General features: G+C 36.7%; 1 protein-coding gene across 1 annotated transcript in view; it reads right to left on the bottom strand.

The window, feature by feature from the left end:
- Positions 1-3,429: 3,429 nt before the first annotated feature.
- The window catches only part of LOC129268187 (epoxide hydrolase 1-like), a 29,775-nt gene continuing 7,030 nt past the window's right edge, over positions 3,430-26,174 (bottom strand). The window contains exons 2-7 of the mRNA XM_054905771.2: positions 24,994-25,162; positions 23,479-23,593; positions 18,767-18,896; positions 10,732-10,937; positions 7,670-7,901; positions 3,430-7,081 (exon numbers count right to left, since the gene is read on the bottom strand). Of these exons, the coding sequence (XP_054761746.2) occupies positions 6,880-7,081; positions 7,670-7,901; positions 10,732-10,937; positions 18,767-18,896; positions 23,479-23,593; positions 24,994-25,162 (1,054 nt within the window). The 3' untranslated portion in view covers positions 3,430-6,879. The remainder of the gene's footprint in view (positions 7,082-7,669; positions 7,902-10,731; positions 10,938-18,766; positions 18,897-23,478; positions 23,594-24,993; positions 25,163-26,174) is intronic.

Below are 26,174 nucleotides of genomic sequence, written 5' to 3'. Positions count from 1 at the left end.
TAATATATATATTTATATTTATATACGTGGCTGAGGGTGTGTGTGTGTATGTACAGGCCTCATGGACAATTTCTCAGTATTCATGGGTATTTTCATACACTGGTTGGTTGTGAAAACTGTATATACAAGCCTTTCTGAGTTCATGTTTAAAAATAAACATGCATGTAATTCATGCCCAAAGGGTATCTGTTTAAGAAGTGGGTATTAGTAGGTGTAGAGCGTTAATGTACCATCAATTAATTCCGAACAATTTACCATTTGGGGATTTCCCAGATACATAAACTACTGTGAAAGATACTAGAAGTGATTCGATATTATGCCAGTCAAACATGAAACCTGATTTTTTTTTGTTTTTCGCAATTAACATCCTACTGCTGTAGTTGAAAAACATTAATATCCGATTTGGTTATTAATACTGGCGGATGGATGGGGGTCTTAGTGCCATACATGCCCCTCCACTGGACAAAAAATAGTTCCACCCCCCCCCCCCCAAAAAAAAAGGAAGGAAGAAAGAAAGAAAGCAAGAAAGCAAGAAAGCAAGAAAGCAAGAAAGAAAGAAAGAAAGAAAGAAAGAAAGAAAGCAAGAAAGAAAGCAAGAAAGAAAGCAAGAAAGCAAGAAAGCAAGAAAGAAAGAAAGAAAGAAAGAAAGAAAGAAAGAAAGAAAGAAAGAAAGAAAGAAAGAAAGAAAGAAAGAAAGAAAGAAAGAAAGAAAGAAAGAAAGAAAGAAAGAAAGAAAGAAAGAAAGAAAGAAAGAAAGAAAGAAAGAAAGAAAGAAAGAAAGAAAGCAAGAAAGCAAGAAAGCAAGAAAGCAAGAAAGCAAGAAAGCAAGAAAGCAAGAAAAAAGCAAGAAAGCAAGAAAGAAAGAAAGAAAGAAAGAAAGAAAGAAAGAAAGAAAGAAAGAAAGAAAGAAGGGAAGGAAGGAAAAGCAAAGGAAATGGAAGTGTAAAAATTAGTACAATTTTCAAAATATATTGTCAAAATCCATAATTTAATATTCCAATTTTTTTGCTCGCTTGCAACTTTTTCATGCCTCATTCACCATGTTTGACCACCTCATGGGGGAGGGTTTGTTCGTTGCGCCACTAAATATGGTATGAGCACTATGACGAACTCCTCAAAATATTTACGAGAGCTTCTGTTCACTTTATGATATATTCAGTTTAGTCCTTTGGTTTTCTATATTCTTTCTAATCAACATTCTATTGGGGTAGAATCGACCATTAACTTTTTATCATCAACTTGACTTTAAGATTGAAAACCATAATGCATAAGACAAAATCTTAGATAACATCGACTGAAATGAGGATGAAAAGACAAGAACTTAGATGTCATCAAATAACTTGACGATGACAAGAAGACAAGATGTTGGATGACATTAAATTAGTTTGAAGGGGGCAAGAAGACAAGATCATAGATGTTATCAAATTAATTTGATGAGAGAAAGAAGACAAAATTTTAGATGTCATCAAGTTCACAAGTTCAAGTCCCTTTTTGAAATTTTGCAGTGACCCATTTCCATTTGATTTTGTTCTGTATATGTGAAATCAATACCATTTCTGTGTTTGTATAAATTGTATTGTATTCAAATGTAAATCTTGTAAATTTGTATATAAATCTGAATCTTGAAAATTGAAGAGCAAGGAAAACAAGATCTTAAATGTCATCAAATTAACTTGAAGAGGACAAGAAGATCACAGATGTCATCAAATTAACTTGATAATGACGAGGAGGCAAGCTGTTGGATGCATTCAGTTAATTTGAAGAGGGCAAGAAGACAAGATCATAGATGTCATCAAAATTAATTTGATGAGAGAAAGAAGACAACATTTTAGATGTCATCAAATTAAATTGAAGAGGACATTAAGATCATAGATATCATCAAATTATCTTGATGATAAGATCTTAGACGGTCCGGTTAATTTGAAGAGGACAAGAAGACAAGATCTTACAGATGTCATCAAATTAAATTGATGAGGACAAAATAAAATTTTAGATGTCATCAAATTAACTTGAAGAGGACAAGAAGATCACAGATGTCATCAAATTAACTTGATTATGACAAGGAGACAAGATGTTGGATGACATTCAGTTAATTTGAAAGGGGCAAGAAGACAAGATCATAGATGTTATTAAATTAATTTGATGTGAGAAAAAATACAAAATATTAGATGTCATCAAATTAAATTGAAGAGCAAGGAGAACAAGATCTTAAATGTCATCAAATTAACTTGAAGAGGACAAGAAGATCACAGATGTCATCAAATTAACTTGATTATGACGAGGAGACAAGCTGTTGGATGCATTCAGTTAATTTGAAGAGGGCAAGAAGAAAAGATCATAGATGTCATCAAAGTAATTTGATGAGAGAAAGAATACAAAATTTTAGATGTCATCAAATTAAATTGAAGAGGACATTAAGATCATAGATATCATCAAATTATCTTGAGGATGACAAGATCTTACAGATGTCATCAAATTAACTTGTTGAGGACAAGATAAAATTTTAGATGTCATCAAAATAACTTGAAGAGGACAAGAAGGTCACAGATGTCATCAAATTAACTTGATTATGACAAGGAGACAAGCTGTTGGATACATTCAGTTAATTTGAAGAGGGCAAGAAGACAAGATCATAGATGTCATCAAATTAATTTGATGAGAGAAAGAAGACAAGATCTTAAATGTCATCAAATTAACTTGAAGAGGACAAGAAGATCACAGATGTCATCAAATTAACTTGATTATGACAAGGAGACAAGCTGTTGGATGCATTCAGTTAATTTGAATAGGGCAAGAAGACAAGATTATAGATGTCATCAAATTAATTTGATGAGAGAAAGAAGACAAGATCTTAAATGTCATCAAATTAACTTGAAGACATGAAGATCATAGGTGTCATGAAATTTACTGGTTGATGACAAGGAGGCAAGACCGTAAATGTCATTAAATTATCTTGAGGACATGAAGACAAGATCTTAGATGTCAACAAATGAACTTGTTAAGGACAAGAAGATAAGATATCATGTCCTCAAATTAACTTGGGGAAAAAAAACAGGATCTTAGATTTCATCAAATTAACCCAAAGAGGACCGGAATACAAGATCAGAGTTATCAGCAAATTAACTTGGTGAGGTCAGGAAACATGAAGAGGACAAGAAGACAATATCTAAGCTGTCACCAAATTAACTTGTTAAGGACAAGAAGACAAGATCTTAGATGTCATCAAATTAACCCGAAGAAGACCAAAATACAAGATCTCAGATGTCATCATATTAACATGAATAGGACAAGAAGACAAGATCTTAGATGTCATCCAAGTAACTTCAGTTTGAGTTAGTTCAGATTCAGGTCAAGAAGACAAAATCTTATGTCATCAATTTCGCTTGATGACAAAAAGACAAGACAAGATTATCAAAAAGATAAAGAAAATTTATGTATATTAGTAAAATAAATCCATGATTCATTTATTATTCAAATATCAAAATATCAATTATGTGGATTACATCCATCTTGTACATCAAGTATAAAATCTGTTATCTATCATATACATCATTATCACACAAACAGGCACTAATAGGCCCAAATTTACAAATGTAGTTTCCATTATGCTAAGGTACAAGACCATGACAATTCATTATCACGCTTCATTCAAGCATAGCCTTTGCCAATAGTGTGCATGTATAATTGGAGTTATCTTAGTGTATGCAATGAAATAGTGTAATTATCTGCACACTCAATGACTTAGTACCATGGTACAAATGAAACCACCTTTATAAATTCGAGCCATTTGGGACATAAAGGCTCGGTCACATCGTTACGTGCAAGCCTTGCGTGATCGAGTTACGGTAACGATTTTTGCTACCCTCAGGTCACCCGCATTGACAGTATCTTGCACGCAGTTGCCCGCAGGAGCACACGCAAGTCTAATTTGCACGCAGATAACTTTGGAACATGCTAAAAAGTTTGTTGCGGGCGAGTTGCGGGCAATCACCTGCGAGGCTTGCATGGGAAGATGTGACAGGGCCTCAAATCCCTATTAAAATCAACATGAATCATGGCTGGTAACTTTCATAGCTACAGTACATTTGGGTTTATCAAAATGACCATGTAAAATCATTATTCAAATCTTCTTCATCACCAAATCTACTCTAAAATAATGAATTATTTGAGATTTTAAATGATAAAATAGAAAAGAAGAGTGAGTGTGTAACAGCAATGACTCCCTCATTTGCATACTGATCAGGGGCCTGTTTTACAAAACATGTTATAATGACAAATTTCCAATTACAGTTTAAAGCTACTGAAATCAATCAATTTCATTGGCTGATCATATACAGAGACTGCATTTGTTATTATAACAAGTAGGAAATGGGTCCCAGGATGTGCATAACAGTTTTGTGGAAATGTGCAAAATCTAAAAGGCCAGGGCCCCGTCTTACAAAGAGTTGCGATTGATCCAATCAATTGCAACTATAGACAGCCAGTAACATCAACATCTATCAATCATGTTTGTTCAAAACGTTTTCTAGCTATGATGTATATTCATGCATTTATTTTTTTCTTAAAAATTCACTGTGCTCTTTGTTTTCAAAAGACATTGTGCAGATTTTTTTCCTGTAAAAAAATTCATGACACTGATGGATTTCCATAGTTACGATTGATTGGATCAATCGTAGCTCTTTGTAAAACGGGCCCAGTACTGACAGCACAGACATGTTGTTAGTGCTAACAATGCACTAACATAGGCCCTGTTACAACCGGCATTGTGGCAGCGAATCCTAATGTTACAACGATGTACTACTTACACATTGAAATGAATGTTTTGACTTCACAATCCAAAAGATGTGACTGGGCTTACTGTTAGGCTAACCAACGTTTCTGCGGCCACCACTGAACTGTCTGATTTTGTTGAAATTTCAGTGTTGCATATTTTTTTTAATTTTTCTCTGTTAGTTTGTTCAAATCAACATCTTATGCATGAAGTAGTTGTGTAACTCTTCAATGGCTACAAGAATTCATATTGAAATTTCAATACTTCTTTGTATCAAAGTAAAAAAAGGAAACAAAACATTATAGTGATGTCAATAAATCATTTAACGAAATCAATTGCTTGTTAATTTAATAACTGACCAAGAACCTCAGTTTCATATATTTCTTTGGTGCAACATACATGACCCCAAATCGCTTTAGTACAACATGAATTCGGTGGATTCACAATATAATATGCCATTTATCGGTTGCAGTGAGCAGGCCAAATTTCTAACTTAGTTGGGGGTCGACATCGCGCACGGGTGCAGCCAGTGCACAGTACAGGAATGTGACTCGGATGCTTCAAAAATGAAAACCATGTGGCAAGAATTCACCAAAAATGGTCTAAATTTCGCAAAGAAATATGCGGGCAAATTTCTCTCCCACCTCCTGGATCCTAGTAAACAGCATATCCAGTCGAGCCACGTCAGCCAGCGCTTAATAATCAGATGCATGCATGCATGTACTATAGTACATGTAGTAGCACGTGCAACAGATTTCGACTATTTCCCGTGAGGCATTGCAAATTTTGGCCTGTCCGCTGAAACCAATGGATGGTGCACCGTGTTGTGGATCAAGAAGAAATAGTGAAGAACTGCAGTAATGGAAGTCAATGATGTGGTAGGTTTAGGATAGGGTATAGTATTAAATCCAGGTGGGTGTTTCATAAAGCTGCTCGTAAAGTTACGAATGACTTTACGCACGACTGGAACATGTTCTTAGATCATAGCTCTATTATGTAGGGATATCACATAGCACAAGAAAGGATCACCAGTCGTGCGTAAAGACATTTGTATCTTACGAACAGCTTTATGAAACACCCACCAGGGTTGAATTTATTGATTTTATTATTGTGAGGAAATTACAGCGGAGAATATTATCACAGAAGTACATGTCATGGAACCAATGAGAACAGGGTCCAAGATAAATTTGCAATCAGTAGTAATCACTGAAGCACCAGAGCTAAACAGTTGATTGAAATCAAGAATTCAATGGCAGTTAATATTCATGGCAGTGTTATTTAATGTGGCTTTGATGTTAGCAGTGTCAACACACTGCCTGTTGCCACATGATTTTGTCAAATGATAATTGATGTTAATAAAATGGTATAAAGATGGTTGGGATGGTTTGGTTGAGACCTTCCGGAAGACCCCCATCTTGAGGACACAGTACATGATACCATATAATTTGAAAAGTATTCAATGATTTTTAATAAATGCAAAATAATTATATCACATATATATTTTTCATCCCATTCAAATACTATCATGATTACTAGAAGAGTTTTGAAGACCACCTTGTTATGGGCCTCCACTTTTTGGAAAAAGTTCATTGATTTTGATCAAATTGTAACAGAATTTATGGAAGAATTTCAGTAGTGCCGATGAGAGGGCCTCCAGCTTATAGACCACCTGTTCAATCAATGCCACATAATTTTATCAAATATATATTTTTATTCTAATCAAAGGCATCATGATTTAGGAGGAGGTTTGGAAGACTGCCCTTTAAAGGGCCTCCACTTTTTGAAAGAAGCCACAAACTTTTGTCAAACATTAATTGATTTAAATCAACTGGTATCAGAGTTTTTGGCACAGATTCAGTTTAAAAAGACCTCTAGATGATCTCCAGCTTGCGAACCAACTGCCAAATCAATGCACATAATTCTATCAAATATCTGTCTTATTCTAATCGATTAGTATCATGACTTTTGGAAAAAGTTTTGGAAGACAGTCCTCTAGAATACCTCCACTTTATGAAAGAATTTCCTGATGCCATAAAATTTTGTCCAATAATTTCTTGATTTAAACAAATGGTATCAGGATGTTTGGAAGAATTTCAATTCAACACCCTTTATAGGGCTTCCACCTTTCGGACAAACTGCCTGATGTCTTCCGCCAGGAGCTGAGGTTCTTCGAAAGCAGCGAAGTGTCCACCTCGGGGCATGTAATTGAAACTCATCAGGTTAGGGTTGTAGTGCTTGGTGACCGCCTCTATATTATAGAAGAGTTCATTGGGGAAAGCTGCGTAGCCCATAGGAACCAGGTTGGCATAGCTACAAGTAAACAAAACAAACCAAAAAATAAATATGTATTTCATCAAAATCATACCAAGACCGTCACAACCAAAAATGAGCAGTTTTCGGTATTCATTGAATTAATTAGAGCGCTACTACTGCAAGTATTATTTATACTGTTATTAAATCACAAATTTGTCTATAGTATTAGTAAATCAACAACAGAAATTCAAGAATGCATTGTCAGTAATGTACATGTACATGCCTATTTTCATCACAAATAGGTGTTTACATGTATTATCGTATTCTAAGACCAAATGGAAAAAAAGCAAATGTTATTAATCAAAATCCTTCAAAAAGCATCTAGACCAAAAATGAGCACTTTGGGGGTATTTTGTTGAATTAATTAGAGCATCAATATCATTCATATTGATTATTCAATCACAAATTCGTTCAGAATAATCAATTGCACAATTCAAATAATATGTTGTCGATAATAAATGTGTCCATTTTTATTACATACAAGTGTTCGATCATCAGAACAAGTGGACATCCTACAGTTTTCATAGAAATATGTGATAACCAATCTGAAATGAATATCACAAAAATGTTTTAAACCATACTCACATTTCATGATACTTCTTTGAATTTCCTCCAAGCTCTTCTTTGTACAACCTCATGGAAGATGCGATGTTCCCGTTGACCCAATAAATCATCACATTGGTCAATAGGTCATCCAGAGTAAAGAACTTGGTCAGTCCACCATCCGGTAAGTCACGCCATTCTGGTATAGTCCATGTCGAGAATTTCTCCAGGATGTAGGCGGCCAGTCCAATCGGTGAATCATTGACTCCCTGTCCTGCAGAATATTGAGTTTAATTGAAGTTATATTTTTATTTATTTATTAAGTGGCTTTGAGGATTGCACTAAATTTTGGATATTTGAAGGCCCTCTCTAGGAAGAGAGGGAGGGAATTTTTACAGAACAGTATTAATAGTTTTTAGTTCTTGTGTAGCACATATTATGTACCATTTAACTTAACTTCTCCAAGTGCTTCTATTAAAGGAACTTGGATATAATTACCCTTGTTTTAGCCCAGCAAGCCTTTTACAGCACACAAGCATTCAAGGAATGAATTCCTGCCAGGTACCAATGTTCACTAGGAATGAGTGCAGCATAATGTTGATCGATTTTTTGCTGAAGGAAATTACAGCATGACTGAGATTCAAACCCATGAAGCATTGGGATATATGCTCCACTAAATGTAAGAATGTTGAACCCCATTTCAAATTTTTTTTCAAAACTGGTGTTACTTAACCTTGTTTTTGTAAACCCATTTCAGGATCAACCTGTGAAACCAACCTGGGCCTCGTTGCATTAAAGTTACTATTATGTTAACTTTGTTATCCAATGATATCTTCCCTGAAATCCTTGTTTTTGATTGGCTGCTAAGCACAGTTACCATGGTAGTTAACGTTGGATAGTAAAGTTACCATAATGGTAAAATTTTTCTGTAACGGGACCCTACTGTCTCTCTTGTCAATAGGGAAGGTGAAAGAATAGTTCTGACCTTAGAATGTACATGAATCATTTGTAACCAACCTGTAATCAGAGGCTTTGTAGCCTGTACAGTATATGCATGTAACCCGTCTCTTGAAGCAGATCGACCATCTTATCCCTCACTGTAAGAGCCTTTCCTTGACTCTTATCAGGAACAGAGATAGAAGGACAGTACTGACCTAAGAATGTCAATGTATCAATTTAATCCAAACTGCTGTTTGAGGCTTTGTAGCTAGTCTCTTGAAGCAGTGTTAATATCTTATCCTTTCATCAAAAAGGACGCAAATGTTGGTCCCGTGTATAGGTGAGTCACAACCTATGCACGTTAATACCCATACACTATTCGTCAAAGAGTAGGGTGTTCATCCGGTGTATTGCACCTGCCGGTCCCGGCAAAATTCAGGTCAAGTGCCCAGGAGGGCCCCACATTGTATACATCCAGATCCAGATCAATTGAAACCAACTTGCTGTTTGAGACTTTGTAGCCTGTGTATGCATGTAACCCATCTCTTGAAGCAGATCGACCATCTTAACCCTCACTGTAAGAGCCGTTCCTGGACTCTCTTTTATTACAGGAACAGCGACGGAAGGAAAGTACTGACCTAGGAATGTCAATGCATCAATTGAATCCAAACTGCTGTCTGAGGCTTTGTAGCCTGTATGTAGCAGTCTGCATGTAGCAGATCGATCATCTTATGATTACTGAGTCGCTCATGGTCTTTCTTATCAGGAACAGACATGGAAGGACAGTACTGACCTAAGAATGTAAATCTATCAATTGAAACCAACCTGCAGTCCGAGGCTTTTTGGCCTGTATATGCATGTAGCCTGACATTGAAGCAGATAGCCCATCTTTTCCATAACTGGTAAAACCTGTTCCTGGTCTCTCTTATCAGGAACAGACATGGAAGGACAGTATTGACCTAAGAATGTAAATCTTATTGAAACCAACCTGCTCTCAGAGGCTTTGTAGTCTGTCTCCGGCAGCAGATCAACCATCTTTTCTGTTCCTGGTCTCTCTCTTATCAGGAACAAAGACTGAAGGACAGTACTGACCCAAGATTGTCAATGTATTAATTGAAACCAAATTGCTGTCTGAGGCTTTGTAGCTAGTCTCTTGATGCTGTGTAACCATCTTATCCAAGGACAGTAGTGACCTAAGAATGTAAATCTATTAATTGAAACCTACCTGCTATCCGAGGCTTTGTATCACGTCTCCTGAAGCAGATCGCCCATCCTATCCATCACTGGTAAGAGCCATTCCTGTTCTCGATTATCAGGGATAAAGATGGAAGGACGGTACTGACCAAAGATTTTCAATGTATTGATTGAAACCAAATTGCTATCTGAGGCTGTGTAGCTAGTCTCTTGAAGCAGTGTAACCATCTCATGATTACTGATAAGAGTCGTTCATGGTCTTTCTTATCAGGAACAGACATGAAAGGACAGTATTGACCTAAGAATTAAAATCTATCAATAGAAACCAACCTGCTCTCCGAGGCTTTGCAGCCTGTCTCCTGCAGCAAATCGACCATCATATCCATCACTGGTAGGAGCCGCTCCTGGTCTCTTATCAGGAACAGACATGGAAGGACAGTATTGACCTAAGAATGTAAATCTTATTAATTGAAACTAACCTGCTGTTTGAGGCTTTGTAGCCTGTATGTAGCAGCCTGCATGAAGCAGATCGACCATATTATGGTTACTGGTAAGAGTCGCTCATGGTCTTTCTCATCAGGAACAGACATGGAAGGACAGTATTGACCTAAGAATGTAAATCTTATTAATTGAAACTAACCTGCTGTTTGAGGCTTTGTAGCCTGTATGTAGCAGCCTGCATGAAGCAGATCGACCATATTATGGTTACTGGTAAGAGTCGCTCATGGTCTTTCTCATCAGGAACAGACATGGAAGGACAGTATTGACCTTTAAAAGAATGTAAATCTTATTAATTGAAACCAACCTGCTGTCTGAGGCTTTGTAGCCTGTAAATGCATGTAGCCTGACATTGAAGCAGATAGCCCATCTTTTCCATCACTGGTAATAGCCATTCCTGGTCTCTCTTATCAGGAACAGACATGAAGGACAGTACTGAATTAAGAATGTAAATCTTATTAATTGAAACCAACCTGCTGTCTGAGGCTTTGTAGCCTGTATATGCATGTAACCCGACTCTTGAAGCAGAGTGACCATCCTATCCATAACTGGTAAGAGCCGTTCTTGGTCTCTCTTGTCAGGGAGGAAGATTGAAGGGAGGTACTGGCCTAGGATGGGGTACAGGAACGACTTCAGGTTGGACTGGGCACCCATGTTGGCATGGTATCCTTTCACGTTGCTGTGACAGAATAAAAAAAGGTTTCTATCATCAGGGGGGTGTTTCACAAAGATTCAAGTATGACTAATACCCCTTTCATAAACCCAATAAAACACAATTATGCGGCTAATAGCAGCATAATTTGGTCGTAAAATCAGAGGAGGACAAGAGTTATCCGCATTATTCTGATGTTGCTATTATCCGCATAATAGCGGCATCGGGACAAGATTTTGGCTTTATTAAATAATGCGGATAATTGCCATGGTGCGGTCACAAGGTCACCCTTTTCCAACACAACCGCATTGGAGGGGGCGTGTCCAGTTGTCATGACGATTATCCGCCTTTTTCAGGACGGGCGCTCGTAAAAATAATTTATGGAGTTTGTGAACGCAATTTTTATTGAATTATCCGCATTACTCTTAGGAGGCTAATTGGAGGATATGTTTTATTGGGTTTATGAAAGGGGTATTAGAGTCGTACTTAAATGCCGACATGTATATAATAATGATAATAATAATAGCTGGATTTATAAAGCGCTTTTTGCCTAAGGATACAAAGCGCTACTATTACCCCGGCTTACATGTAGCTACCACCACCTCAGTGCATGCAAGGAATTAATCCTGCTGGGTACCCATTCACCTCACCTGGGTCGAGTGCAGCACAGTGTGGATAAATTTCTTGCTGAAGGAAAAAACGCCATGGCTAGGATTCGAACCCCCTCTGTTTGAAAGGTGAGAGTCAGAACCACTAGACCACAATGCGCCCACAGTATGTGATATGCAACGTGCAATCTTATTGATTAATACGCAGTAGTGCGCGTCCTCTTGGCATGATCTGACCAATGCGGTCATGCCTTTTATAATAATAATAATATTCCGCATTTATATAGCGCTTAATACATCGGAACGACGTCTCTAAGCGCTTTACAGACATATTATTACCCCGGTCATCGGATCCTTGCATGCCCGCATACAATGTATGCACCTTCTCCACTCCCTGGGGAGCATTCCAACAAGAGTTCCAAGACTCCATTGCTAGGCATACTACATATAGGCTTTCACATCCTACCGGGTACCCATTTAACACCTGGGTGGAGAGTGGCAAAGTGTGGATTAACGCCTTGCCAAAGGACGCTACACCATGGTGGGATTCGAACACACGACCCTCTGATTACAAGGCGAGAGTCAGAACCGCTACACCACGACGCTTCCACTTTTACAACACAAACAACTAGGAATTTTAGTGTGACTCTAGTCTAAGTCATACTTAAATATTTGTGAAACATCTAACAAAGTCAATATGGTGTAAAGTCTACGCAGAGTCCGTAGCTTTTTTTGTTATGCTGAACGTAAGCGATACATTTGATACGAGGAGACTACAAAAACAGTGGCTGCCAAGCATCCAATGCTTTAAACCCCTCTCCTACCTTTTAGTTGTTTTCTTTTCATCGACCTTGATTGAACTTGATGATTAAAGGAGAATGAAACCTTTGGAACAAGATAGCTTGTGTGAAAACAGAAAAATCAAAGAAAAAGATCAACGAAAGTTTGAGAAAAATCAGACAAATAATGATAAAGTTATGAGCATTTGAATACTGCGATCACTAATGCTATGGAGATCCTCACATTGGCAATGCGACAAGGATGTGTGATGTCACTTGTGAACAACTCTCCCCATTACTTTAGTATATATTTCACTTAAACTGCCTCTTTCATCAAATCTGTCAGTAGATCATTAGTTATTTCTATAGGAGGGCATGTAATACAGATTTTTAAAGAATACATCATGGATAAATAGTTTGGATCACCATAAGAAAAATAAAAAGAAACAATTTGGGAGTATATTAGAGTCCATCAAAGGGAAAGTTGTTCATATACATGTGACATCACACATCCTTGTCGCATTGCCAATGTGAGGATCTCCATAGCATTAGTGATTGCAGTATTCAAATGCTCATAACTTTCTCATTATTTGTCTGATTTTTCTCAAACATTTGTTGATTCTGTTTTCACACAAGCTACATGTATCTTGTTCCAAAGGTTTCATTGCCCTTTAAATAATAAAATAATGACTGAAGCAAGACAAGAAGGTATAGATGGTTGGTGATTGGCATCCACTGTTTGTAGTCTCACCCAACCAGACTCTAAACAGCAACATCAATAGCTGAAAACTCCACCAAGATTATAGGCTAAAGTAAACCTCTGTGAAAGAATCCTGAGCAATCAGAGGTTTACTTTTGAACAAAAAGATCTTACACTTATATATATGAATGAATGTTTCAAATTGGTTGAATTTGGTATGTGTTCAAACATCCATATCAATGCTTCCTGCGTCTTCATACCTCTTTTATTCTATATTCTTTATGCTTTCACACAAATTATCATATTGTCAAGCTAAGGAGACCTGGGTATACCCTTGTGCATAACACCGATTAACACTAACTCTGAACATAACACCAGTGCTAATGGGTGCTAATCACCTTGGATAAATAATTGCCTAATTTAATGATTAATACTACCAGGGTTCCCAGCTTTTCAAGAAATCAAAATTCTCTGACTTTTCCCTGATGAAGTGTAAAAATTTCCTGATACCAGTAATTATTTAAACCCATTCCCAGTTTTGATGTTTTTTAAGTTATTGCAGTGAATTACATGTACTTTCAGTATAAAAATGATAATGTAAAACTAATTAGTATCACCATAACCAGTCATTCAATGGATGTTGTTTTGATATGCAACAAAATATAACAGAGTCTGACTGACTACTGTGCTTTCGACTTTTGGGCCGATTAGATTCCCTGATTTTTCCCTCATTTGAGGGCATTTTTCTCTGATTTGATGTATATTTTTATCAAATTCCCTGATTTTTCCCTGACATGGAAAAAAGTTAAATAATTTTCCCTGATTTCCTAGATTTCCCTGATGGGCTGGGAACCCTGAACTACTGTACCACCAAGCATAACTGCCAGCGATAACTAGATACATGATGACCATACTTAATAATAATACCAACATGCTTATATAGCGCATATCACTGCCAAATGCGTCCCTATGCGCTTAATTGAATATTATTACCCTGGCTTTAGCCTCGCAGCCTTTTACTATGGTGGCCCTGAAGGGACATCGCATATAGACCAAATCGCGAATATTCACGACGAAATTGGCGACGAAATTCACGACGTCGCCAATTTCGTCGTCAATTTGAATATTCACGACGAAATTGACGACGAAATTCACGACATCGTGAACTTCGTCGCGAATTATTCACGACGAAATTCACGACGTCGCCAATTTCGTCGCCAATTTAAATATTGACGACGAAATTCGCGACATCGTAAATTTCTTCGCCAATTTCGTCGTGAATTATTCACGACGAAATTCACGACGTCGTGAATTTCGTCGCCAATTTCGTCGTGAATTTGTTTTGCTTGCCTGGGCGGTATGCGGTTTGAGAAACCAATTCGTCTGCTGCTAATTCCTCCACTGCAGGGTCGATCTACATTCATTTAGTATAATGCAATTCTGTCCATTAACCTTTCGCCTAACAACCATATGGTCCAATAACCATTTGATCCAGTCATCACTTCGCATTGCCTGTTAGGTGTTCCAGGGGCGGATCCAGCCTTCGCCAATAGGGGGGGGGCGGAATTATTTTTCAGCCATATTTTCCCCGATCGGCCGCTCGAAGATGATTTTTGGTTTCTGTGAAGGGGTGGTCTTCTTAGCTTTATTCTTATAAATCAATGTAAATATATAATATCATAATCCTTATTTATATAATGTGAGCGCGAAGCGCGAGCTAATTTTTTCTTGGAAATCTTATGTATTTTTTCCTATAATTTGAACATTCTGGGCAATGTTTGTTTTCCTAAAAAAGATGTGTATGCAAATAAATAATTACTACAAACGCGAAGCGCGAGCAGAAATGAACTGGTGGAATAGGTACATGTTAAAGACAGCATGCAGTTAGTCATGAAGACGTTATATATTTTAAAAATCAAATAATGCAAGCGCGATGCACGGGCTGAATTTTTTTGACATTTTTACTTAACAAGTGGAATGCCTCTGGCGGTCTCACCTGCATCACGCGATTCAATATAGCAGCAGTGCTGACTTTGAAAACTACTATAACTCGCACAAGATGTTCAGTGATACTTGGTTACTCTTATGTCCACGTTTTATGAACTAGACCAATACACTTACAGAGATATAATGGTAATTCAACAAATACCCCCAAGGTGACCAAAGTTCATTGACCTTACATGACCTTTGACCTTGATCATGTGACCTGAAACTCGCACAGGATGTTCAGTGATACTTGATTACTCTTATGTCCATGTTTCACGAGTCTGATCCATAAACTTTCAAAGTAATGATGGTAATTCAACATATACCCCCATTATGACCAAAGTTCATTGACCTTTGACCCTGGTCATGTGACCTAAAATGCGCACAGGATGTTCAGTGATACTTGATTACTCTTATGTCCAAGTTTTATGAACTAGACCAACATACTTTCAAAGTTATGATGGTAATTCAACAAATACCCCCAATTTGGCCAAAGTTCATTGACCCTAAATGACCTTTGACCTTGACCATGTGACCTGAAACTTGCACAGGATGTTCAGTAATACTTGATTACTATTATGTCCAAGTTTCATGAATCAGATCCATAAACTTTCAAAGTTATGATGGTAATTCAACAGATACCCCCAATTCGGCCAAAGTTCATTGACCCTAAATGACCTTTGACCTTGGTCATGTGATGTGAAACTCATGCAGGATGTTCAGTGATACTTGATTAACCTTATGTCCAAGTTTCATGAACTAGGTCCATATATTTTCTAAGTTATGATGACATTTCAAAAACTTAACCTTAGGTTAAGATTTTGATGTTGATTCCCCCAACATGGTCTAAGTTCATTGACCCTAAATGACCAATGACCTTGGTCATGTGACATGAAACTCAGGCAGGATGTTCAGTAATACTTGATTAACCTTATGGCCAAGTTTCATGAACTAGGTCCATATACTTTCTAAGTTATGCTGTCATTTCAAAAACTTAACCTTCGGTTAAGATTTGGTGTTGACGCCGCCGCCGCCGCCGTCGGAAAAGCGGCGCCTATAGTCTCACTCTGCTATGCAGGTGAGACAAAAATGGAAATTCTAAGGACTTTTTGTAACTTAAACAGAATAGGTATATAATAAACAATTGATGCGAGCGCGAAGCGCGAGCTGAAAAATTTTGACATTTCTACATAAAGAATGGAAAATTTTAATCAATTTTTGTAATAGTGAACAGGATAGCCATATAACTAAACAATTGATGCGAGTGCGAAGCGCGAGCGGAAAAAATCGAGATTAGACCGAAACACGGGACACTCTATTCATGTTTTGTAAATTTGGAAAAGAATGAGTAATTCCTACATTAATGATGCAAGCACAAAGTGCGAGCAGAAAATTGTTTATATTGTGATCTGAAACTGGATAATAATTTAAATAGAGAACAAGTTGAATATCTGAATAAACATGCGCGCGCGTGTTTCATATTTAGACCTAGAATCTAGGCATTCTAAATACATCTTTTATCATGAAAATCAAAGCGAGCGCGAAGCACAAGCTTAAACTATTTGATATTCTATATTTCAAGCACTTTGTAAGAAAGTTGTAAAGTGGATATGGTTCACACAGAGCTGATTTTTTTCATTATAATTCTTTGAGTTTTGACATAGGACCGGTACATCCTTAGGACATATAGGACATGTCATCGTATGAAAATGATGAATGTCTTCCTATTCCTCTTGCTAAGCGCGAGATGAAACAAAAGGGACAATTTGATTATTAAATTAATATCTTATTCATTAATGCTTAATGAGGGCGTGAAGTCGATGGCCTGAAAACTGGACATTTCGTGCTATGCATCAGTTAATATATTTTAACAATTAATGCGAGCGCAAATTGCGAGCCTAAATCTTTGCATTGTCATGAAAAGGGGATTGTATAATCAATATTGAGACATATACGATCAAAATGTGAGCGTGTAGCGCTGGCTGATACGTTTTGACAATCAGACCTGAAAAGGGATATTTTGACAACTTTATGGAATACACGAAAATAATAGGTACCTGATAAATCGAAATTTGCGGGCGCGCAGCGCGAGCGGGAAATGTTAATATTCAGACCATAAAACTGTCATATTTACAGAACACTTTTTAAAAATCAATTTGTAAATCACGCAAAATAATGAAAGTTTGATTTTCGAGATGAAATATGTTTTGTATATTGACTTCCAAACTTGATATCTAAACTCCATATTGAACAAGATTATTAAAATCACCTAACAGGCAATGTGAGCGCGAAGCACGAGCGAAAATTTTATGTAGTGACATGAAATATTCTTTTTATTTCCATGTCTTCCCCTCATCTTACTTTATTCACTCGTCTCCTCCTCTTCTTTTTTCTACTCTCTTTTCCCTCCTTTTTTTCTTTCTTTCCTTATTTCCTTTTTTTTGCTCCGCCAATAGGGGGGGGGGACGGGACGGGCCCCTCGGCCCCCTCCCCCTGGATCCGCCTATGCATATGGATAGCAGTGGACATCGTTCTGTCGTTTCAATGTTTTTTCTTCAGTTGGTCTAATGCCAACTCGTCAGCTTTCATTTGGTCTACCATCAGTTTGTCCACTATCCACATGGTCTAACTGCCAAGTTTGTCTAATAACCAAGTTGGTCCAATTGCCATTTATTCCATATGCCATTTTGTCTAATTGAACTAAGTGTTAATTGGGCGAAATTAAGGAAAATAAAATTGATATTAGACCAACTAGTTGTGAGACGAAATGGTCATAGACGAACTGGTGATTATAGACGAAGTGATGACTGGACCAAATGGTTATTGGACCATATGGTTGTTAGGCGAAAAGTTAATGGCCAGAATTGCATTAGAGTAAAATGAATGTAGATCGACCCTGCAGTGGAGGAATTAGCAGCAGACGAATTGGTTTCAACCCGCATACCGCCCAGGCAAGCAAAACAAGTTCACGACGAAATTGGCGACAAAATTCACGACGTCGTGAATAATTCGCGACGAAATTGGCGACGAAATTTACGATGTCGCGAATTTCGTCGTGAATTTCGTCGTCAATATTTAAATTGGCGACGAAATTGGCGCCAATTTCGTCGTGAATTTCGTCGTCAATTTGAATATTCACGATGAAATTCACGACGAAATTGGCGACGTCGTGAATTTCGTCGTGAATATTCGCGATTTGGTCTATATGCGATGTCCCTTCAGGGCCACCATATTTTACAGCGCGTTGGCATTTCAAGGAATAAATTCCTGCCAGGTACCCATTTACCTCACCTGGGTCGAGTGCAGCACAATGTGGATAAATTTCTTGCCGAAGGGAATTACGCCATGGCTGGGATTCGAACCCACGACCCTCTGTTTCAGAGTCCGAAGACTAATCCACTGGGCCACAACGCTAGCACCTAGGATAACACCATTGCTAATGGGTGCTAATTACCTTGGATAAATAATTGCCAAATTTGATTATTAAAACTACTGTAGCACCAAGCATAACCGCCAGCGATAACTAGATACATGATGTCTGACCAACCTTAATGATTAACACTAGCACCTAGGAGAACACAAGTGCTGATGGGTGCTAATTACCTTGGATAAATAATTGCCAAATTTGATTATTAAAACTACTGTAGCACCAAGCACAACCGCCAGTGATAACTAGATACATGATGAGTCATCACGTATCTAGTTATCAGTGGCGGTTATGACCATACTTAATGATTAACACTAGCACCTAGGATAACACCATTGACAATGGGTGTTAATTACCTTGGATGCATGATGGCCATGTTAAGTGTAATGATACTTCCCCAGTCGCCCCCTTGAACATAGTACTTATCAAAGCCAAGGCGAAGCATCAGCTTGTTAAAGATTCCTGCTGCAGCGTAAGCTGCAAAACCTGTCAGATAAAAGAAAAAGGGAGAAAGGGGGTCATTTTCATTTCAATTCTTACAAAGAAGTTGTTTCTTAAACATGATAATATGCAACATTTATATAATACTTGCAGCACTTAATATACCGGTACATTTAGCCCTGGGAATGCTTTAAAGTGTTTTGTGAAAGGCATGCCATGGTAATCCAAGTTCCATGGTAAATGGCACGTGATATGCACATACTATTGAATATTGTTTTCAATATTATTTTCAATATTATTATTATATCATATTTATTATTATCATTATCATCATATTATATTCATTATTATTATTATCATCATCATTATTATCATTATTAATGTATTGTAAAAACTTTTCTATAAAGCACTGCCTATTGTTGCAGGCTTTAGCATAACTGCAAATAACAGGCTTTCTCATTTCAAGGAATAAGGTCCCACCATTTACCACACCTGGGTCAAGTATACCAAACGTAAAATCCCTTCCATAGGCCTACTCTGCATAATACCAAGTTATACCATAGAAGCACAAGTTCTTTGTCTTCAACTATTTAATTTGTCTTGGTACCAAATAAACCTACAGTAAGACTCTTTATAATAATTTCCAGTTGTGGTAACAGTAATCTATAAAACAAAATGATCAGAAGTGTTTGTATAATCTAAAAGACCGGTACGAGTACATGTGATCTACATGTACGTGCTGAGAAATTTAGCAAAAATTATGTTGCCTCAGGTAGTCTTTTTCTAACAATGTATGATACACATGGCCACATATTTTTTCTAGTCCAACAAATTTCATGATCCTATTTATTTCACAGCATTTGCTTTATAGGATGTCCCTGAAAAGGAATTCTTTGCTGTGGTACACTGCACTTACATGAAAATAACAGCCACCCTCCCCCCTCCCTCCCCTTTTCCTTTCTCCATCATTATCATTTTGAAGAGGAACTGACACGGCTGTGGTACATTAAACTTACATAAAACACAACCCCCCCCCCCCCCACACTCCTCCTCCTCCTCGAGATTGCTGTACATACAGTACAATATATTTATATTTATAACTAGTTTGGGGGCCATTTTATTTTTTTTCATTTTTTTTTTGTGCCATGGCTTTAGATGCCCATTTGATTTGATTGCCCTCAATTTTCCCCTGATTGGCCTTGGGGATTTGTGGCACCCTTTTGTATTCTTTTTTCTTCTGTTTGTGCTGCAACAGAGTCATAATGTACACCTTTGTAGAAAAGTTGCCTTGTCCTATACATATGCAAATGTGAATCCTGCACAATCATCTGAGAAGTCAGTCCACTGTGTATACATGCTGATTGTGTATGGTAATTGTAATGCAAACTGATGCTTGTACAAATTTACAATACCCCCACTTACTAGCCTAACGTTTTGAAGATACTTCTATACTTATGCTTTTTTCTAAATATAACTTAAGTAAATGTATGTACATGTATTTTACTGGTTAAGTTATACACCAAAACTGGACTTTGATCTGTATGTACATGTATGCCTCCAACTTTGCACTGTGTTACATTATCTTTTGGCAAGGCACTATCTTGAGCAGCACTCAGGGTATTTCAGTCCAGACAAAATGCCAGAGCTTATTAATAGGAGTGGGCTATACATGGGTCAAAAATACTTTTTTTGTAATTTCAATATGACAACAGTTTTTTTTTATTCCTTGTAATGTATCTCAACATGAAATGACAATATTTTTTGTCTCGGGTCCGAGAAAAAAGTGTGCCGGGCCAAAATCCAAAATGGCCGCCAAAACCCCCCAATATCACAGTTTTGGCCACAACTTTTTTATTTGGTGGTCAATTTCTCTGGTTTTGGTGTCTATTCATATGTTTTGGGGGGCAGGCAATTTGTTTTTCCTATAATTAGTACTTTTAAACCATTATTTGTAGAGTTAAAAGGTAATTATACCTAAATTTTCCCATTTTTGTAGCCTTTTTTCAGCCAAAAAGTAGGTTTTATCATCCTGGGGTTCTGGGATATTAGATGGTACGAGGTCAACAATAGCAAGCAGCTTCATATAGCTATATTGCTTTTATTCCTCCACTTTGGGTTTTACGGATATTTGTGAAATATATCTTATTAAATAAAAAAATGTCAATTATCCATTGGGGCTATACAGAATGTACTGTACATGCATACTGCACTGCATAAATGCATTGGCCACCATGACAGATAACAAGGCTTGTATAAACTATAGTGTCATAGAAATGAGCTCTCAGGTTTAGAATTAGATGCCTCAGAAATTGAAGATATGTTTTGTCTCAGAAATTGAGGACATGTTTTGTCAAATATGCTAATTCAGGGGGCGGAGGGAGGTAATTTACACAGTAGCTATTCTGGGCCCCGTTGCATAAAAATTTACCATTATGTTAACTTAACTTAATGGTAACTTGCATGCAATCCTTTATTCTGATTGGCTGTTGATCAGCATTACCATGATACTAGTAGTTACCTGACCCCATAAACATAGGCCAGTTAGACACCAGAACCAGGTTTTAAAAAAAGCCTCCAAATGAAGAAGATATGGCTAAAAATGTGATGTACGTATATATACATGTATGTGATATCAATACATGTAAGTGTAATTTACGTTGCTGGTTTCACCATGTACATCAGCTGACAAGGAATCAAATTCACAATCTAATTCTAAACCTTTGAAGCTCATTTCTATGACACTATAGTTTATATACAGGCCTTGTCATATGCCATGGTGGTCAATGCATGGATACATGTATATGCAGTGTAGTATGTACAGTGCATTGTACACCGTATAGCCCCTATGGATAAATGACATTTTCTTTTATTTGATAAGATATATTTGATTTTTTCACAAATATCCGTAAAACCCAAAGTGGAGGAATAAAAGCAATATAGCTACATGAAGCTGCTTGCTATTGTTGACCTCGTACCATCTAATATCCCAGAACCCCAGGATGATAAAACCCACTTTTTGGCTGAAAAAAGGCTACAAAAATGGGAAAATTTAGGTATAATTACCTTTAAACTCTACAAATAATGGTTTAAAAGTACTAATTATAGGAAAAACAAATTGCCTGCCCCCCAAAACATATGAATAGACACCAAAACCAGAGAAAATTACCACCAAATAAAAAAGTTGTGGCCAAAACTGTCATTTTGGGGGGTTTTGGCGGCCATTTTGGATTTTGGCCCGGCACACTTTTTTCTCGGACCCGAGACAAAAAATATTGTCATTTCATGTTGAGATAAGGTAAAAGGAACACAAAAAAACTGTTGTCACAGTAAAACTAAAAATCACCCATTTATAGCCCACTCCTATTATTAAAGATTATCAATGGGTGAGCTAAATCAAATAAACCAATGGGGTGATCGCAGACGACATGACATTGCTCTCCGCAAGTGAGGCCAAAAGAACTGAAAGTCAAAATACTTTTTTAATTTAAGGCACACTTATCTTTATAATTAGTTTAGGATATTACTATGTCGAGTCTGTATGAAGAATTCGAATGTTCAAAACCAAATGTCATTAAACACAGCCATACATATTATTCTGCATTATTAGTATTACTCATGAAAAACAGTAATACTATGTTTAACACTATAATAATCCTTATATGCGATTCACTAATTGATGAATCTTTACATCGGAAATTGAACAAATAATTAATTTTATTAGATTGCAATATTCTTGTACATTATAAATCATGGAAGGCTTGTAAATTTATGTATGTGAAGCAGATTGACTCTAATAATCCTTATATGCGCTTCACTAATTAATGAATCTTTACATAGGAAATGAACAAATAATAATTTTTTTCAAGATTGCAATATTCTTGTTCATTATAAAACATGAAAGGCTTGTAAATGTATGTGAAGCAGATTGACTCCCGCCTTGTAATCAGGCCGCCATGTTTTAAAATCCCACTGCGGCCTTATTGGCAAAATTTTTGGCATCAATCCACACTTTTCCACTCTCCACCCAGGTGTTACATTGTACATGCCAGGTACCCAGTAGTATGCAAATACATGTACATGTATGTAGTATGCCTAGCAATTGAGGCTTGGAACTCTTGTTGGAATGCTCCCCAAGGAGTGGAGAAAGTGCCTACATTGTCAGCAGTTATCCAGGATCCAATGACCAAGGTGATAATCTGTGAAGGGCTTAAAGATATTGTTCTGAAATATTATGAACTATAACTACATGTGGAGCGTTGTTGCCCAGTGGATTAGTCTTCTGACTTTGAAACAGAGGGTCGTGGGTTCGAATCCCAGCCATGGCGTAATTTCCTTCAGCAAGAAACTCATCCACATTGTGCTGCACTCAACCCAGGTGAGGTGAATGGGTACCCGGTAGGAAGAAATTCCTTGAATGCTTGAGCGCCTATGCAGCTCAGCTAAAGCCAGGGTAATAATAATAGCAGGGCCTGCTCGGAGAACAGATTTTGGAACTGAAGTGGCTACCCTGGGTAAATATGCCTATATTATTATTATTATTATCATACAAGCTGAATGTTTTTATTATCATTATCATTAATAAACATACAGGACACATAATACAAAAAAAAAGCCTCGAAATACTTACCTTGTTTGTGAGGTGCTTCAGAGAATCCATAACCAGGAATACTTGGACAAATGACCTCAAAGATATCCTCAGCTGACCCTCCATGGCTCAAAGGGTCAGTCAACATTGGGATCATCTGGAGGGAAATGTATTAAAGAGAAAGGAAAATAAAAGGAGAATGAAACCCAAACCCTTTAAGCAAGTGAGCTTGTGTGAAAGCAGAAATATCACTTGAGTAATATTGGACAAACAATAAGAAAGTTATGAGCATTTGAATGTTGAGATCATGTATGCCATGAAGATCCTCAGTGGTAATGCGAACCAAATCTATGATGTCACACATGAACTCCCCCCCCCCCCCCTTTGGAGACTGAAAATATATCCCAAAAACATTGCTAAGCAAGTGAGCTTGTGTGAAAGCAGAAATATCAGAGGTTAAGATTGATCAACCAACACTTGAGTAATATTGGACAAACAATAATAAGAAAGTTATGAGCATTTGAATGTCGAGATTATGTACATGTATGCTATGAAGATCCTCAGTGGCAATGTGAACCTGATCTATGATGTCACACATGAACAACTCCCCCTTTGGAGACTGAAAATATACCCCAAAACATTGCTTTTTCACTCATACTAAATGTTATGACAATTTTCAACCAGTCATCCTTGATTTTGTGAAACCTCTATTATATCAAAAAATAAGAACACACTTGGTCTTGAGATAGACTACATGTAGATAAAAGACAAAATTAAAGTTTCAAAGTTTAATAAGAAATGGGGAAGTTTAATGTGTATGACATCACAGACCTTGGTCGCATTGCCAATTTATGGATAAATCTAGATATAGGATTAGTGATCTCAATATTCAAATGCTCATAAGTAACTTTCTTATTACTCATTGATAATCTTCCTCAAAATTTCAGATCAGTAGAAAAAGGGCTTTTTGTCACACTTCTTTAGATGTTTAATATTTAACAGTTTTATATCTTTTACGATGCATCATTTCTATAAAAATTATCATTTTTAATTTATACGTCTAGTCTATCACTTATGATTTTTATTAATAATGTTATCTGGTAATACAAGATTTGTACCTCCAAGTACAAATTTTATCATAAACATTTCATAAAGGATTTACGACTGTAGTAATTTTTTCCTTGTAATGGCAACTACTGTACCGTGGTAACAGGGCTCAGCAGCCAATCAAAATCAAGGTTCTCATTCATGGTAGTCGACACACTTCTTTAGATGTTTTAGATTCAACAATTTTATGTTTTATGATGCATCATTTCTATAAAAATTATTATTTTTAGTTCATATGTCTTATCTTTCACTATACAAGATTTGTATCCCATTACAAATTTTCTCATAAACGTTTCATAAAGGACTTACAACTGTTACAACTACCATGGTAACAGGGCTCAGCAGCCAATCACAATCAAGGTTCTCATTCATGGTAGTTGACATAATGGCAAAGTTATCATAGTTTTAATAACTCTCTATGAAACAGGCCACTGAACGTTTTAGACCCACCTTGTAGAATTCATAAATTGATCCTGGCCACCCATGGACGATGATGATAGGCTTAGCCTTCTGTCCAGGCTTTAGCTTAGGTTTAACATGGACGAAATGAACATCGATACCCTCGATATTGGTCAGGAACTGATCAAACTGATTCAACCTCTTCTCTGCATCCCTCCAACTAAAACCAAAAAAAAGATCAGCAAAAATATAATAAATTTCATTTTTCGGCCATAAAACATACAAATCATACAGAATTATTCAATATAAATACGTAAAATGTCAGAAAAGGAGAAGTGAGTAAAAAATTGTTTTCTATGGGTCAGGGCTCGCAATAGTATAATTAGGCAAGACGTATCCCCCTACTCCGGTACGGGTGTAGGATTGGAGCTGTGACTTTCCTTTTTCCTTTCTGTATCATCTCCCTCCCTCCTAAGTTTTCAGCCTATATCTACATATATTTTCAGTAAAAGCCCTGAATTTAATATTGAAACACACCTACATGACTTTAATCCAAGTAGGGTCTACTATATACTTGGAAAAAAGAAAAAAAGGAAAGAGCGAGGAAAGGAAAACAAAAAGTAAGATATTAAAAGAAATATATATTCTTCTTCTTTCAAGAAAACAAAAGAATATTTATGATGGCAAAAGCAGTCAAATTGACTGGTTGCCAAACAAAAAAGGAGACCCCCCCCCCCACAAGCCAGGCATGGTATTGGTAATAATAAAACAAAAAAGAAAATAGATTTATATTACTTTGTTTATAAATCTCAATATTATAATAAACAGATAAATAAGGTCCTATAGCATGTACATACCGGCCTATTAACTTTAAACTTTCCACGATGATTGAATTGATCAAATCAAGTTTGAACCATACTAGTTGAAATGGGATAAAACAGTACACACTTAACAGTAATAAACCAAACTAAGCTTCCATTCTCTACACAGAAGTTTGATATTTTCATATTCCAATAATTCATCATTTTAGCTCTCATTACTTTATATTAGCTCACTTTTAACAGAAAAAAATCCAATTGATAATGATATATTATGTTTGTGTCTCTTGGAATGTTGGACAGCACGCTTGTAAAACATTATGATTATAATGACATGCAGTGACAGAAGATAGAATAGATTCATTAAAAATATAGGAATTCAGAAGCATTTTTTAATATCAATCATGTTGAAAT

This window comes from Lytechinus pictus, chromosome 9 (genome assembly GCF_037042905.1).
Source record: "Lytechinus pictus isolate F3 Inbred chromosome 9, Lp3.0, whole genome shotgun sequence".
Taxonomy (NCBI): domain Eukaryota; kingdom Metazoa; phylum Echinodermata; class Echinoidea; order Temnopleuroida; family Toxopneustidae; genus Lytechinus; species Lytechinus pictus.
The sequence above is the reverse complement of the archived record's forward strand: the minus strand, read 5'-3'. Positions and strand labels throughout refer to the sequence as shown.